General features: G+C 37.5%; 1 protein-coding gene across 12 annotated transcripts in view; it reads right to left on the reverse strand.

Annotated features, from left to right (window-relative positions):
- USP34 (ubiquitin specific peptidase 34) overlaps positions 1 to 16,543 on the reverse strand; it is a 266,198-nt gene that overhangs the window by 31,990 nt on the left and 217,665 nt on the right. For 11 of the 12 annotated variants that reach the window (XM_073339379.1, XM_073339385.1, XM_073339383.1 and 8 more), the window contains 12 exons: positions 14,378 to 14,443; positions 12,546 to 12,626; positions 10,536 to 10,621; positions 8,335 to 8,503; positions 8,171 to 8,245; positions 7,259 to 7,410; positions 6,819 to 6,867; positions 6,618 to 6,722; positions 6,443 to 6,487; positions 4,777 to 4,881; positions 3,824 to 3,971; positions 792 to 1,426 (listed from right to left, as the gene is read on the reverse strand). In XM_073339379.1, the coding sequence (XP_073195480.1) occupies positions 792 to 1,426; positions 3,824 to 3,971; positions 4,777 to 4,881; positions 6,443 to 6,487; positions 6,618 to 6,722; positions 6,819 to 6,867; positions 7,259 to 7,410; positions 8,171 to 8,245; positions 8,335 to 8,503; positions 10,536 to 10,621; positions 12,546 to 12,626; positions 14,378 to 14,443 (1,716 nt within the window). The remainder of the gene's footprint in view (positions 1 to 791; positions 1,427 to 3,823; positions 3,972 to 4,776; positions 4,882 to 6,442; positions 6,488 to 6,617; positions 6,723 to 6,818; positions 6,868 to 7,258; positions 7,411 to 8,170; positions 8,246 to 8,334; positions 8,504 to 10,535; positions 10,622 to 12,545; positions 12,627 to 14,377; positions 14,444 to 16,543) is intronic. The other variant, XM_073339382.1, reaches the window with a different exon arrangement.

Raw genomic sequence — 16,543 nt, forward strand, 5'->3', positions numbered from 1 at the left:
TGAATAAGATGGACCAGGATAAACTATTCATTTCAACCAGACACCTTCTATATGACTGATATCACTCCCAGATGGTCACACAGTTTCATGCCCATTTACAGTTCAGTTCTACTCTGAAAAGTGACTGTGTGCCAGATAAACCAGTGCCAAACAAAGTTGCTCAGAAAAATCATGTTTAAATCATTATATACATTAACCTGAAAGAAGACATGCTAATTATTTTACAAGGGAAAATAAGTTGCGGACAACACTCTTTCTTAAGGAGAGATATTATAATGGTCAATGTACCAACAATTTCTAAGAGGTACATAGACCTTACAGTAACAGAACAAATAACTACCCACTGTTTGCACAGGACACAATGGGCCAAATGCAGGCTCTGCTCCAGCAGCTCAAACCAGTAAGAAACCTAGTTTAAGAGATTTCCTTGGTATAGCTAACTTTACACCATACCACCTCCTGGCCTCACCAAAAAAGTTGCTCTTAATTGTTTCTCATGACCAGACTAGTCATCCAGGATCAGTGGGAACCATAAAGGTTGCTTAGAGACACCTTTTCATTCCCAAGCTGCTTTGCTGCAGAAGAACTGGTGCTCAGAGGCTGGCCCTATAAGCTTTATGGTTATTCATATCAGGAACGCAAGACTCAATAATATTTTTGCTTTTAGGTATGTAAAGTTGAGCTTTTGTCTAGTTCAAAGTATTTTTTATAAAAAAATATAGTCAAGCAATACAAATGAGGAGGCATTTAGAACAAGTGTCAGAATATCTATTCAGAATGAATGTACTTACTCCTGGGTATTGACTGGCATGTGGTGTGAGATTCTTAAAGGCCCACTGGATATTCTGATGAGAAGCCAGCTGTCTTGTGAATGCAGGTGACTGTTCGCAGCATAACCGCAGAATGCCATAATAGGCAGGCAGCATCCCACGGTTAAAGAGCACCACATCCTGATCATCATGGTCTGCTAGGATGTAATTGAAGGCAATGTTCTTTGTCACCACAGGATTCTGTACAATAAGGCGTACATTTTCTGGGCAGTCAACACATACGTTATACCAAAAAGAGAGCAAAGCCTGTTTATTGTGGTTGGTGGCTATAGCTGGTTCAGAAAGTTTAGGCTGGAAAAGGTTCCACAAGTCCATGAAATAAGTGGAAAACGTAAGTTTCTCAGTTTTTGAGATTAAACAGTAAGTCATGAAACTAAAGTAGGGCACCAGTTTAGTAGTGCCATGAACAGCAGCATCAACATACAGCTTTGCTCTTGAAAGCAGGCCAAGAAGCACATTGTAGACTTGATGAAGAACTACTGTAGTATCTGGACTGAGAGGCAGGTCACGTGTAGGGATATGCAAGGATCGAGTTGATCGGAACATCTGACGGAATGAATTGCTTGGAATAAGTGACACCAAAAGGTAGGCTGCAGCTTCAAAATAAAACAAAAAACAAATCTGTCAAATCTTTGAACAGGACATGCAGATTAATATTTATATGAGTACTTTCCATTTATAGCACTTTTCACTAGTGGATCTAAAAGCACTTTACAAAGTTGGGTAAGTACTATTACCATCAAACTGGAGATGGAAAAACTGAGATACAGTAAACCTGAGATGTGTCCTGGGCCATACAGTGAGTCAAGAGCACAATCGAGAACAGACCTCAGAACTTTTTATTCTAATTTCCTGTTCATTGCCCTGCCCTATCTACTAGAACACAATGCATCCAATTGCAGCCTGTTGCTGAGATGAAAATGATTATTTTATTCTTTTATTACTAAAATATTTATCAGTTAATCAGATCTCACTAGATCTTCAGTGTTCCCTATAAATGGGAGCTGCAACGCTGTGCCTCCAGTTTATACACATTGTCTCCCAACCCAAAGCCACAGGAAATCTGTTAAAACAGCATGAAGTCTACTACTACTATTACCACCATTCCTATGGACGTGAGGTTTCTAGGAATAGCAAGGACAGAGGCAACCATGGCAGCATGGCTCCTACCACAACACCAGGGACCCAGAAGAATTTGGAGCTAGTGCAGCGGTGCAGGCTTCTCTGGGATCTGCAAGTTGAAGGGCTCAACCAATTACTAATTTTGGAGGGTCGGGGGAGTGGCGGGGAGAATGTAAAAGGGACAGCAAATACCACTCCCACCTAAAATGCAACTATTTGGTTAAAATTCTAAGGATAACCTCCTGGACTACCCCTTCCCCTGAAGCCATGTGATATTTGGATCATATTAATTTAACTATGTCAGACACAGAAAATGTAAATGTATCATCATTCAGGTTAATAAATCAAATTATGTTTTTCATCGAATAAAGATAACATTGATTGATGAAAGAACAAGAGTACTTGTGGCACTTTAGAGATTAACAAATTTATTAGAGCATAAGCTTTCATGGGCTACAGCTCATTTCATCGGATGCATAGAATGGAACATATAGTAAGAAGATACATATATACATACAGATAATTTGGAAGCTGCCATACAAACTGTGAGAGGCTAATTGTATGTGTGTGTATATATATATATATCTATATCTAATAAGCCTCTCATAGTTTGTATGGCAGCTTCCAACTTTTCTGTGTGTGTGTGTGTGTGTGTGTATATATATATACATATATATCTATATATCTTCTTACTATATGTTCCATTCTATGCGTCCAAAAAAGTGGGCTGTAATCCACAAAAGCTTATGCTCTAATAAATTTGTTAGTCTCTAAGGTGCCACAAGTACTCCTTTTCTTTTTGCGGATACAAACTAACACGGCTGCTACTCTGAAACCTACTATTTACTGATGAGATACAGTAGGTATCAACCAAATTAAAGCTAGCTTTAATGAAGGTAATTATTTCAAGGTGAGTAATCTGTGGATAACAGATAGGCACAATAGCAAGAAAATTCCATTTTCACTTGTAGTAAGAAAACATTATATATAATAACTAGGGCCCTACCAAATTCATGGTCCATTTTGGTCAATTTCATGATCACAAGATTTTAAAAAATCATAAATTTCATGATTTCAGCTATTTAAATCTGAAATTCCACAGTGTTGTAATTGTAGGGCTCCTGACCCAAAAAAAGGAGTTGTGAGGGGGTTGCAAGGTTATTGTAGGGGAGTTGCGGTACTGCTACCCTTACTTCTGCACTGTGGATGGCAGCGGCACTGCCTTCAAAGCTGAGCTGCTGAAGAGTGGTGGCTCTTGGAGAGGAGCCCAGCTCTGAAGGCAGAGCCGCCACCAGCAGCAGCGCAGAAGTAAAAATGGCCTGGTATGGTATTGCCACCCTTACTTCTGTGCTGCTGCCTGCAGAGCTGGACCCTCAGCAGCTACCTCTGTCCAGCCACCCAGCTCTGAAGGTAGCAGTGCAGAAATAAGGGTGGCATGGTTTGGCCAACAGCCACTGCTCTTCGGCTGTCCAGCTCTGAAGTCAGTGCAGAAGTAAGGTTAGCAATACCATGACCCCCCTAAAATAACCTTGTGACCTCCCCTCTGCAACTCCCTTTTGAGGCAGGAATCCCAATTTGAGAAATGGTGGTCTCCCCCATGAAATCTGTGTAGTATAGGTTTCAGACGTGTTTTCCACGATATGCATCTGAGGAAGTGAGCAGTAGCTCACGAAAGCTTATGCTCTAATAAATTGGTTAGTCTCTAAGGTGCCACAAGTACTCCTTTTCTTTTTGTGTAGTATAGGGTAAAAGCACACAAAAGACAAGATTTCATGGCCCATGACACGTTTTTCATGGCCGTGAATTTGGTAGGGCCCTAATAACAATTTATAATCTGAAGAGCCAATTTCTTTAACTTATATAAAACTTACAAGTTCTGACTCTAGGATAATTGTGTGCCAAAAGAAAACGTTCAACCCAGTTCTCCATATTTTGCAGCACCCAACTGTGGGCTAGTTTATTTCGAGGAGTCTGCACTGCCAGCCAATCCAGGCACTGAGATGGATTGTATTCAATCACCTAGAAGAAAAGAGGAAAACAGCAGCAAATAAAATACAGTATATTTTATAGTACTCATTATATCAAAAACAACTAAGAATTAGTAAGATAATGGGTCAATTAAATCACAGTCAATGGCTTTTGCGTTCCTAAGTCACTTACGCACTTTTGAAAATTCCTTCCACTATTATTAAATCCAGCAAATAAACTCTATTTACATTTTACAGTATTGTTTAAAAACGTTTACAAATTTAGGGGGATACTTTCAAGGCTGATACTTAACCAACCTTGAGAGTAATCCCATTTGTAAAAATATTTTCTTTTTGTACTTTTTGCAAGATGACGCATACCTCTCATCTTTTAAAGTGGGACACCTCCCAGTGTGACGGCTGCCATGATGGCCAATACCAGGAATTGAACTGATTACCTCTAGAGCTGAAGGCATGAGTCTTTACAGTTTATGTTGAAGAGAAAGGCTTTCAATCCCTGTACCCTCTTCCCCGTCCCTTCAACTCCTTAAAATATTCTCCCACAAGGCCTATTATCTTGAAGTGACAGGGTGACGGAGAGTCTCCTTGTTTGTTTATAAACTGCCCAGCACATTTTGGGCATTATAAAAACAGATGAATTATTTCAATGTTATGGGCTATCAGCTTATCACTGTTTCTTTGAATGAGAAGCGATGACTAAATTATAACTTCAAACTGACACAGTGGAATAGGAAGGATAACAATGAACACTCCCTTTAAAACAAACTCAGTATTTTAGCAAAAAAAAGTGATCAACGGCAAAAAGAATCCAATATGATTTGTTCTATATACTGTACCTCCCATATCCTCTGCAGGATGTAAGAAGCAAAGGGTGGCATTCCTGGAGGACCTCCAGCAAACTCCATTAGCATGGTCAGCAATTTGAAAAAAGGATTGGCTGCCTGCAATGCAAAAAGATACATATATACATTTTGATCACTTTTAGTCAAGTAATACACTTCTCTAAATAGTTCTTATGTTAAACCAAATACTTGCATAAAAAATCTTTGAAAACAGACCAGATATCAGAACACTTTTAATAATCTTTGACCTATGTCTAGCTGTAACCTCTGAAACATTCATGCATATAGTAGGACTAAGGCTTATATCCTTTGTATGCTGCAGAAATGAAATACAACAAGTAATGATCATACTAGGATAATCAATAGGTAGACTGCAGGCCAAATCCAGACCACCAAATGCTTTAAAAAAGATTTTGGGGGTCTGTTCATTTACTTATTATCATTATTGTTATTATTTTTCAATTATTTTCTCTGGAGTCTGGACCTTGACTATACACCTTAGCCAAGAAATTTGGACTTTGACAAAAAATAACTGACTATCCCTGCACTAGGGATCTCAGTACTGGAGCAGTATTCGCCAGGAGTGGATAACGTGATCACACACACTTGACTGCTTGGACATTTCTCTTAATAGAGGGCTGTGGTACACTTGCACAGTGTTGGAGGACAGACAACTATAGCACATTATTATATAGATGGTATCACTCTCACTGTAAAATTATCATCTTAATTTATTTGCATGAAGGGTAACATTTTCAAATGTGTCTGTCTCAGGAACCTGACACCTTGAACTTTTACCCAAAACCAACCAATCATTTGGTCATTCAGGGTTCAAATTGATTACTAGCTTAGGGTTACCTTTGAAACTACCCAGCCATTTGTAACCTATCATATTGGCTCTAATTTTAAATATGTTTTTAAAGTTTGCTAAAACTAAACTAAACATTGTTGGATTTTTTATACACTTTACTCTTCAGCAAGGACAAAATACTACCAGGGTGAAGGGAAAAAAACATTAAAATTTAGTAAATGTCAGACCATATGTAGGGAAATGGATTTGTCACCATCTGATATTTCCTCTTCTAATACACAAAGTTATCATGAGATTGCTTTAAGCACGTGCTTCTTTTCCAAGCATGATCAGGTCTCCTCCCTTTGCCATGCCCCTATTTTTCCCTTTACTTGTTTCTGACAGTAGCAAATGAAGATGGCCTTATCTGGGCATACGCTTCCCATTTTGCATATCTTTATCATGTGGAATGCACACAGAGCTCTCAATATGCTTGTTTTTTAGAGCAGAGATTTATTCCACCTAACATTCGTGTGCATCTAACTGCAGAACTTTGCCGAAAGACTTGCACAATCACAGGATAATCTGTTCTCTCCACTTATCTTAGTCCACAGACATTTCTATTTATCAGATCATTTCTCTTAACTCTCTACGTGAAGAATCTAGAAAAGTGCTATTTGGTTTTGAGCAAAGTGATTATCTGGAATTGGGTAATCTATTTTAGAAAAGCTGGTATATAATGCAGTAAGATTTTATTTCCTCTATGTAAGTTTTAATGGATCATTTGGCTATCAAAAGATTAATTTAGTCATTTAAAACAGAAAAAAATTAAGACAAATCATTTACTAGATAGGCAGTTTCTTTACATACCTCAGGAGTCAACTTTGCTATAGATGTGAAAAGCATGGACACAATCTTAAAAACAAAACACAAACAAAACTCACTTTTAGATTTATGTTTGTTCAGTTGTAACAATAAATCACCCCAGTACACTGTTCAGTTAAACCCTCTCAACAAATAAGCAGCAGCAGTGGCTGGTACTTACGTGTTCAGCAAGTCGATTATTGTACCGACACAGGCTGAAAATGAGATTGCAGGTTTGCCTGATATTGATGCCATCACGAATATGTTGAAACAAGAAAGGAAAACCCTGTAAAAGGACCAAGGTATTATTAATATCTGACAACTTTTAATGATTTTTTTTCCCCAAGGTAGTTGATTATATTTTCATATTTAGAAATATTACCTTCCCTCCTGTTAATGCTGCCATGTCATTTTGTGACAAAGTCAAGTGCCTAAAACACAACAAAATATTTATCACTTTAGCATAGAAACCATTAAACTGGATTTATGTACTAGCAACCAGGGAACTGAGTATGTCAGCCCAAGGCGCTCTCTACTATAAATTTTAATGTTACACCTAAGAGAAAATAGATGAATTAAATTAAAACTGATACTATAATTTGAGCATGCTAAATAATTAAAAATTAGGCCTATAAAATGATTGTTCAATGGTCTTACTAGGAACTTCAGTCGTTTGGTCAGCAAAGCACTCAATATTATACTTTAAAATGCCTAAAGACACTGTGCCAGAGTACGATCTCAGTTACACTAGTGTAAAACCAGAGTAACTCCAGATTTACACAGTACAACCAAAGTCAGAATATGTCCCTTGGAAGTTCTTGCCTTTCTGAGCGAGACTGTTCAACCAGAAGAGCAATCAGGGCAATCATCTTTTCAAGTGCAGCAGGCCTGTATTTTTCTTCTGCTAATGAAAGAATGTCTTCCTCCTCCTCCTCCTCCTCTCCTTCCTCTTCAGATAGCACTTCAACTTGTGGCTGGATAAACAGGGGGGGTTGGGAGGGGATCCATAAACTCAATAATGACATTATATACCAGAGTTTCAAAGAGACTTCTAAATGTTTTAAATTTTTTTCTCAGTTTTGAGCATTCCAAACACCCTAATTTGCTTGCACAAATCAAATCAAACAGACATCTAATTATCTGCTTTGCATGTTCAAATATTTGTATGTGAAAACTACACAACATAAATTCAAAAGCTGGGTTGAGACCATCCTATTTATTTCTTTATGATAATTTAATTAATTACTAAGAAATTGCAAGCAAGTTTAAAGTGTACATGAAGTGAATTGGTAGTCTCAGTTCACATCTTAGCTGATAGCAGTCTACATAATACAAACTGTTGACACAAAGGGCAATATTACTGCCAGTCTCAGCAGAAAAACCAAGGATTAAATGGATATGGAAACTGACCTATCCTCTCAGGTCTAGAAGGGGTCACTCTAAACCAGAATTGAGGCACACTGATAGGACAGTATGAAGAACCTGAATGTCTGCTGCTAATTCTGTACTAAACAAAAAACGTCAGTATACAGCATAATCAATCCAGCATTTTTCAGAAATGCTACATTCACTTGAGATGACCATATTAATTTATTTTTCTTTTAAAGTGCAAAATTTACTGAACAGTTTTGATATTATTTATCAGCTGGTAAATTAAAAAAGAAAGCAACAAGGATTACTTAGTCTGAAATATGAAAATCTATTTTTCTACAAAAAAAAATATTTTAAACTTACATTTTCAGGTCCTTTAGTTCCCATGTAGAAATGGACCATTGTTGATATGGCTTGCAATGAAAGCAAGAACTGACTCTGAAAATGTAAATATTGAGTTATCTGAGTAATACACATACATTTATATATACAAACACAATTTCTAAAACTACAAAAGCTATATTCACCTCTTCTTCTCCCATTTTGGCAAACTCATAAAGAAATGCAAAGTACTCCGTGAGATGTTTACTGTGAGGTTTAACACCATGCTCCATAATTGACAAGAGCGTCTTCACGAAGCGAGTTACACATGAGCGGCTACCAATATCTTCCACAGGACCATCCATGTCATCCGAACTGAAAACATAGTTCTATTTAGTACGTTAAACTTGCATTAGACAAAATGATCTTGAACCAGTCCAAATGGAAGTTCAATGAATCTATGTTTATATATTCCATTCTTACTGTAAAGATTCAAGGCTCCAACACTATATCAGCTATGGTAAGTATACCATGGAAGACAATTATACATCACAATATAATCACCCAAATTATAAATGGCACCTACCACTGAAATGCTTGTCAGTGTAATGAGGGTGAAAATGAATTTATTAAAGCATGGTTTTAGTCGGAAGAGGAATTTTATAAAAAAACATAATGGGATTTCATAATTAGTCTCTCTCTAACTTCCATGTCAAATTTTCTCAGTTATCAAGTCAGACAATGATTATTGTACAGGAATGTTATGGTGTTGTTTGCAAATGAGACCTGTGTTTTAGACAAGCGACAGAGATACCAGGATCAGAAAAAAGTAAGTGTTCATCATGTTTAGAAAATTTCTTCTAATGCTTTTTAAATATTCTAATCTCAAAAATGTTTTGTCTTAGAAACTTAAAATGAACTGAATCCTCTCCCTTCCATCCTCAGCAGCTGTGCTCTTCCTGAATACTGTCTAGCCACAAGCAATCTGATTTACTAACTCAGTTATCTGCTTATGGCACCTTCTCCTCCTTCTCACATCCCACCCAAGGGGACAGGCAAATATATATATTGCCTGTGCATTTCCCTCAGACACGTTTTTAGCTTCAGTACCTGTGCCAACACCACTACCAAGAGAAACTGTTAATATCCCTACCATAGTACCTGAGTCAGTTTTGCTTCCCTCTACTCTTCCCTTGGAAAATGAAGTTCCACAGAGGGGCATGTCTCCTGAAGTTATTTCTGGGTGCTAAGAAGAGATCAGGAAATGAGCCCCAACCTGTGTCACATTTTGGGAAAGACGAAGTGGCTTTCCACACCTATATGACACTGTTTGAGACACCAGGTCTCCTTATCCTTCTTGCAGCAGCCTTGTCTTAATGAGGTCTTTTTAGAAGCAGTAGAGTATGGATGCTGCTATCTTTCAACTCTAATGCTGAAATGTTAAGCACCACCACACTCTGTAAGGCAAAATGTGGTGGTAAAAATTCAGAACCTTGCAGAGGAGAGAGAGATTATAGCAGAATCTTCCCCAGTTCTGCATGATATGGTCTGATCCTCACATTCCCACTCCACCAGCAAGAGGATAGGTCAAGAACTTTCACACACCACAAAAGGAACATGTGATGGCGTTTGCCCCCATAGTGAAGGAATTTCTCCGACCCCACTGAGGGAAAAAGACCAGAATTCACACTGGGCTAAGTCATGCTGGGTCAGCGAACTGACACTATTTCTTGAGGCTGCCACCTTTTTCTTTAAAATCTCAGATTTCATTTATAGGAATGTCTGTAGCCCTGATGAGAAAATCCAGAAAACGTGAAATGAGTATGAACAGATACAGCGATTACTGCCTGAATCTGCAAAGAGCCTAAAAGAACAGCCCGCAGAGGTATGAACTGTTCCATTAATCCGAATTGAGAGTGTTAACTCAGATCCCCAAAGATGGCAATTTAAAATGTTGATATCATTAACTATTTCACTGCTATCCAAACATGTAAGAAAGGAGGAGGAGGATGACAGATCTGCTCTAACTGCTCTGTTAGTGTCTCTTTTTGGTGCCACAGGTGGCAGCCATTCTGGAGAGGACTGACATATTTTCTGTGGAGCTGAAAGGTCAGAGGGGAGCCCCATGATGCATCCAAGCCCCATGAAGGGAGAGACATCCCACAAGCCCAGTGGGGTATCCAACATCATCAATCAACCATACTAGCAGCCAGGGCCACGTAGGCTCTGGGGGTGTGTTTGTTGCCAAGTGGCTTTCACTCTGTCTGTAATTGCTCCTGCTCCTACATCTCTGTTGTTTGTCTCATGCTTACAGGATAATTTAGGATAATTTAATAAGCAAATCTTTGACACAGTTGCAGCACATTTAATTAAAAATAAAAAAAGGTTTCAGGTGTAAGTATTTTACCAGTCTTCCATTCCTGGTTGCAGATACAGATGTGCATGCACTGGCCTCAGTCTCTGTATCACATGAATACACAAGCGCTGGAACATCTGCAAAAGGATAAGTTATAAAATAGACTTCTTTTGTTCACTTTTTTAAGTATGCGTGGGTCTGTGTTTTTATAGTAAAGCATATTCAGGTTCCAAAAACTGTGTTTCCCAATACTAAATGTTTCAAAATTATAGTCACGATTAAGATGACCATATTCTATTTGCTGTCATGTTGCAGTATCAAACTCTAATGTGACAGTCAAACCTGATTTTAATGAACACACTTCATGGCTGGAACCTAGATACGGTCTTACTATTAGCGTATTTTGGATTATAATGAAATGGGCACCTGACAGTGCTTGTCATAAAGGTTACACAATAGTTTCCATTATTTTCTGTTCCTACATATTCATTATTTACTTTTTGCCTGACATTTTGCATACTCTGTCTCTGGGTGTGCGTAAATTTATTTCATTGTATAATAATTCTAATTAAACTTTTTTTAAGAATGTCTATAGCAAAAAATGGCTGAAATTTGAAATATACATTGTACTCATTAAGAACTAGCACATTTGTCTAATATTTAAGCGCACCTAATGAAGCACAACTGCCATTGTGACACTGCTGCATATTTAATGAGTTATACTTTTACACTGCAACTATTACCATAGCATTCTCCCCACTTGACCTGACCAAAGGAGGCACACATAGCAAAATCCTCCCAAAAACATCTTAATACCAGAAAAAGGTAAAACTGTGGTAGTGAGAAAAAAATCACTTACGATTTTAGCGTTTTATTGATACATTCTGCTATATTTTGCAAATTATAGAATTCAAGTACAGAATCTTGCAGATTCTAGCTAAGCAAGTTGTCAGTGGGACTACTTGTATCTTTTTCTGATGCAAGATATAGTCGTAATATAAGCTAATAAAAAAATGCCTTCAGCTAAGCAGCCAAAGTCAAACAGCTTGGTTCTATCTCATTCCCACCTTAGTGAGTTATGAACTTAGAGTAACTGTGAATATTCAAATACTAACACTAAGTACAGATAACTTTTTCACTTTCATGACTTTTACAGAAAAGGAAATAAAATTCAAAAATTATGTTAATGAAAATGTTTCACAGTTAAAAATAGCACACAAAAAAACAGAAAATGCAAAAGTTAAGGTTTGAACACAAGTATTGACTTGGGAGCGTTGTACTTACAGTATGTATTATTTTTTATTCCTGTTTCTCTGGTTAAGTGTGTAGATCACTATGTCATTTTTTATGTTACAAAATATAAGTTAATATAAACAAATATGCAGTTTGACTGAGTTTATGTTGATGTTGCAAGAATCTTAAATTAAGCCCTATCTGACTTAGTGATTTTGACTGTGAACCATAACACTGCATTTATGACTGGATGGTTCTTGCTCACACACTCAGGGAGTAACTGATTGCCACATGTGGGGCTGGGAAAGAATTTTTCCCCAGGTTGGATTGGCAGATTTTCACTTTCCTCTGCAGTGAGTGGGTGCGGGTCATATGCCAGGATTATCTGAGTATATATCACATAATCATTTTCCTACTACTGCAGGGACTGAAGCACGGGTGCACCTTGGTCCCTCCTACTATCTATCTGTGGCACATAACAGTCTAGTCTCTTTTGGGCTGTTATACTTCGGTCTAATTTCAGCTGGGGAGTTATAGTGCGGGTGCTGGGTGGTGTTGGTGGCCTGTGACATACAGGAGATCAGACTAGATGATCTTGTAGTCTCTTCTGGCCTTATATTCCAAGACTCTGAATAGGATTTTGCTATGAATAATATGATGTTTGCATAGCCACATAAACTTCACAAATCATATATACACATGGAGCAGGAAATGAGAGTTATGTGCAGTAATGTGAATGGCCAATAATATTGTACAATTAGTAATGAACAACCATTTCTGCTCATGGATCAAATGGTATTTTTTTGTATAAAATCATATTTTTCTTACCTGCCTCACAATTTGATTGGGACACTTGATTAGAATCTGCATTGGCCACCAATCATCATCAGCCATCCGATCCAAAAACCACTGCATAAAATACATATTATATGCTCTTTGTTGTACATTTCAAATTAAGTCATTATTTTTTCTTACAGTCATCCTTTAATATGCTATTAAAATTCAGAGGATTATTAGAAAGTATTATTATTAAAACAGAAAACATAAGTCCAAGAGAAATCTGAAAATCCTTTGTCCCTGGGGAAGGAAGAAAGAGGGAAAATAGTAACTATACATACGAGTTTGCATGTAATATCTTTAATACTCTTCATCCCAGGATTTCTAAGGTCTGGATTCAGAGAAGCTATCCCTGTTTCAGAAGGGTGCTTAAGGATGTGGTTAACCTTAAATATGCAATTAAATCCCATCAAAGTCAGTGACATTTAAGTACGTATTTAAGATTAAGTACATACTAAAGTGCTTTGCAGAAGAGGGATGCTTAGGTGATTCCTGAATCAGGGCCTTAAACGCTTTTCAAAGGTGAGTAAGCATTATTATCTCTATTTTACATTTGGAGAAGATTAGTCTCTATGAGATTAAATGTTCTTCCAAAGTCAGATGGTGAAAGGCAGTTGGGAGTAGAACCGAGGCCTCCTGAATCATAGAACTATGCTCTATTCACTACACAATGTTGCCACTTTAGAATGAACAATCCAGGTTCTTCTTTTTTTTTTCTTGGTTTAATAGTATTTTAGCATGTTCTTCTATTTCTAGGTCCTTCACTTAACTTGTTTTTGGTGTCTTATTCTCAAACCACAGTGATGAATGTGTGTCACCAGATTATTGAATGTTAAATATCAATTTAACAATCTGAAGATTGGATTTGAAAACAAACACTATAATTAATGCATATATATTAGATAACATCTATTGCAGGATATTAATTATGGCTGAAATTATAACATTATGCAGTAACAGAAGGTTTCCGTCATTAAGACTTGCAATCTCAATGTCATATTGGACACCCTTCTCCTTGCATATTCAGATTAAGACCAAATTCTGTCAATTTTTCCTCTCCTTTATCTCAAAATTCTGTTCTTTCCAGCCATATGGCAACATTCTTTGGACATGCCTTCATCTTCAGGCTGCAATCTCTTTCTCCTGGCTTCCCCCCATGCTCCCATTCGTCCATACAAAAACATTAATGCTAAAATCATCCTCCTCCCACAAAACTCCTACCATGTCATTCTATTCTTCTCATCCTTTCACAGGCTTTCCTTTGCCCTCCACATCAAGTTCAAGTCCCTCATCTTCACCAGCAAGGCTCTGTATGAGTTTGCTCTTGCCTATCTCTCTACTCTTACCACTTCTTACTCTCTTTCTTACTCTCTTCACTCCACCCCAGCCTCCCATGTCACTGCTCCTTTTGTTTCCTTTCCCTTGTTTTCATGCCTTCTTCATGAAACTCCCTTCTGATGTCTACTGTGCCAAGTGACCAACCTCATGCCACTTAAACCCCTCTGCAAAACCTATCAATATTAAACAGTCAGCCCAAGAGGGTGTAGACAACTATGTCTACTACTACAGTCATGAAAGCGTTTTGCCTTATGGCCTGCCTACAGGCTCACCAGAAGGGGAAGCAATGTCATCCTCTTAGTCCCTGCAACATTCTTCATACAAAGTTTAGGCTTTGCACGGGGGAGGAATTTCACCTCTTAGTACACGTATGTCCAAATACTCCAAAATACCTAGTGATGCTAATCCCTAAAAATGCAAAATTTTTTATATAAAGTTGTTTTTTTACTTTTTTACCTTGTTCAACACCTCATTATTTATCTCACCTCACAAGCTGCCTGACTGTTATTAAACTGCTTTGTTAACAGTTCAATCCACTGAAGCATTGTGGGCTAAAGAGAAATAGGAAAAAAGATTTTAAGATCAAATTCCAACTTAATCTTAAATTTCTACACAACCAGTTAATATATTTAGTCTTAAGAACAAATGCAATCACAATCCATTAAAATGTTTAATGAAACTGAAATAAATCTCTTAACAAAAAAGTAATACATATTTTGGAGATTGAACTAAGTACTATGCATTGTGTAGTCACTATCCTGGCACTGCATTTTTCACATTTAAACTGATTTGATATTAATTACATCCTAAAAAAAATCTTTCCCAAGTATTGTTTATCCTCCTCCTGCACTCTTAGGAGAAATCATAATCCATGTTTATATTAAAATCCAATGACTCCAAATACCAAGAGCTGTAACTCAACTATAATAGGGAGACCACTATTTTAATTGCCAAACAACACTATTTTAATTGCCAAAATTAATTCTCAACATGATCCCAAAACTAAAGGCATATCAAGAGTTTTCAGTTAATTAAGTGGAAATAATATTTTGTATCATTTTAAGATTTAGAATCTGATTTTAGTTTAAAAGTGAGATTAGGTGATTGATGGTAAAAAATTAGCTAATTTTTAAGGAACAAACAAGTCCACATTAGTTCTCCATAATGTACATGCTACGTTCTTGTATTGAAGTGTATGAAGAGTTTAAAGAAGTTGAAACTGCTGATAAGTAAAGAGCTTTAATTTACTGAATATATATTTTTTTACTTCCTAACTTTGGACTAGATTGTCTCTAGATCTAACACAGCCACGCAGGAATGTAGGGGGAAGTATGGACACCTGCTTGGCTGCATTAGAGATGCCTCAATTGTGGCTCTGGGTGTAAGGAGAAGAGCAGGGGTTATACACTTACAGGTGCCTCTTTCCCTCCCCCCCCCAATACCTCACAAGTAAGATGGGGGAGGGACAAGGAGCAGGGGGAGCCATAGCTCTGTTTTCTTCCCTCACACAGACCACATGAGTGAAGTAGTTTACTCCTTCGGGACAAGAGAGATGCAGAGCAAGAAATGACTCTCAGAGCCTGAAGCAAGGCAGCTAAGCACACTAAAGGGTGAACCTAAAGACTCAATCTTGCCCTTAAAGATCACCATTCAGTAAAAAAAGGAAGAGCTGAAAATTATTTTATATTCTATTATTTATATTTAATAATATCTGAGGAGCTAGTAAAAGGCTTTGTCACAGCTCTGCTTGATGTAACTACATTAGCAATCCTATTTCATTACTAGATTTATGTGGGAATATACAGACATATACACACACATATACATACATATATATACATATCTAAAAAAAATTAACACTTATTGCCAATAAATAGTAGTAAAGAAAATGAGATGGGGGCCAAATCCTGTTTGCTTTACTGATAGAAGTAGTCCCACTTAACTCCTAATGTTAAGCACATGCCTAAGTGCTTTGCTGGATCAGGGCCAGAATCCTGGGCACCTTGCAGGATCAAGCCCATAACACATTTCAGCATTAGCTCACAACAGCTTCAGTTATGAGAAACATTTCATGAGAGATGAAGCGCTAAACAAGACATTGAGCTTTTCCTTTGCTCTTTTCAAAAAAGCCCACAGCCACCAGAGATAGACAACCTCTTATCTAATGAAAGGTGGTATCTGTAACCTCTTACACTCCATTACAGTGATAGCATTTGAAAAATGAGTCCAGGTATTGTTCTGGAGCAGCTTAAGTTCACAGACCTAGGTCCTGCTGCTACTGTTTGCTTTGGTCTGCTGAAACAAAACAGCTTTAAACAAGGAGGAACCAGGCTCTTGAGAATCCCCCTGGCATGGGAGATTTTTCTAGAGATGTATGGTTGTCATAGGAGTTCCTACACTACTCTTAGTTTGCTCTGGCATAACTGGGATAGCCAGGTGAAAAGAACTGTGGCAAGGATGCCTCTGCATCTGACTGATAGCCAGGTGCTGGAACAACTCCTGGGAGCTGTGAGTAGCTTGGGCATAAGTAGGGCCTTTTGTTTTGTTTTTTATTTAATTTTCCCCAGGGATTTATCAGTGTTTACTACTACAACAACAAAAACAGGTGGAAATTAGTGGAAAAAACTATGAATAATTTTTATGGGTAAATA

Source organism: Lepidochelys kempii, chromosome 3 (genome assembly GCF_965140265.1).
Source record: "Lepidochelys kempii isolate rLepKem1 chromosome 3, rLepKem1.hap2, whole genome shotgun sequence".
Taxonomy (NCBI): Eukaryota; Metazoa; Chordata; order Testudines; family Cheloniidae; genus Lepidochelys; species Lepidochelys kempii.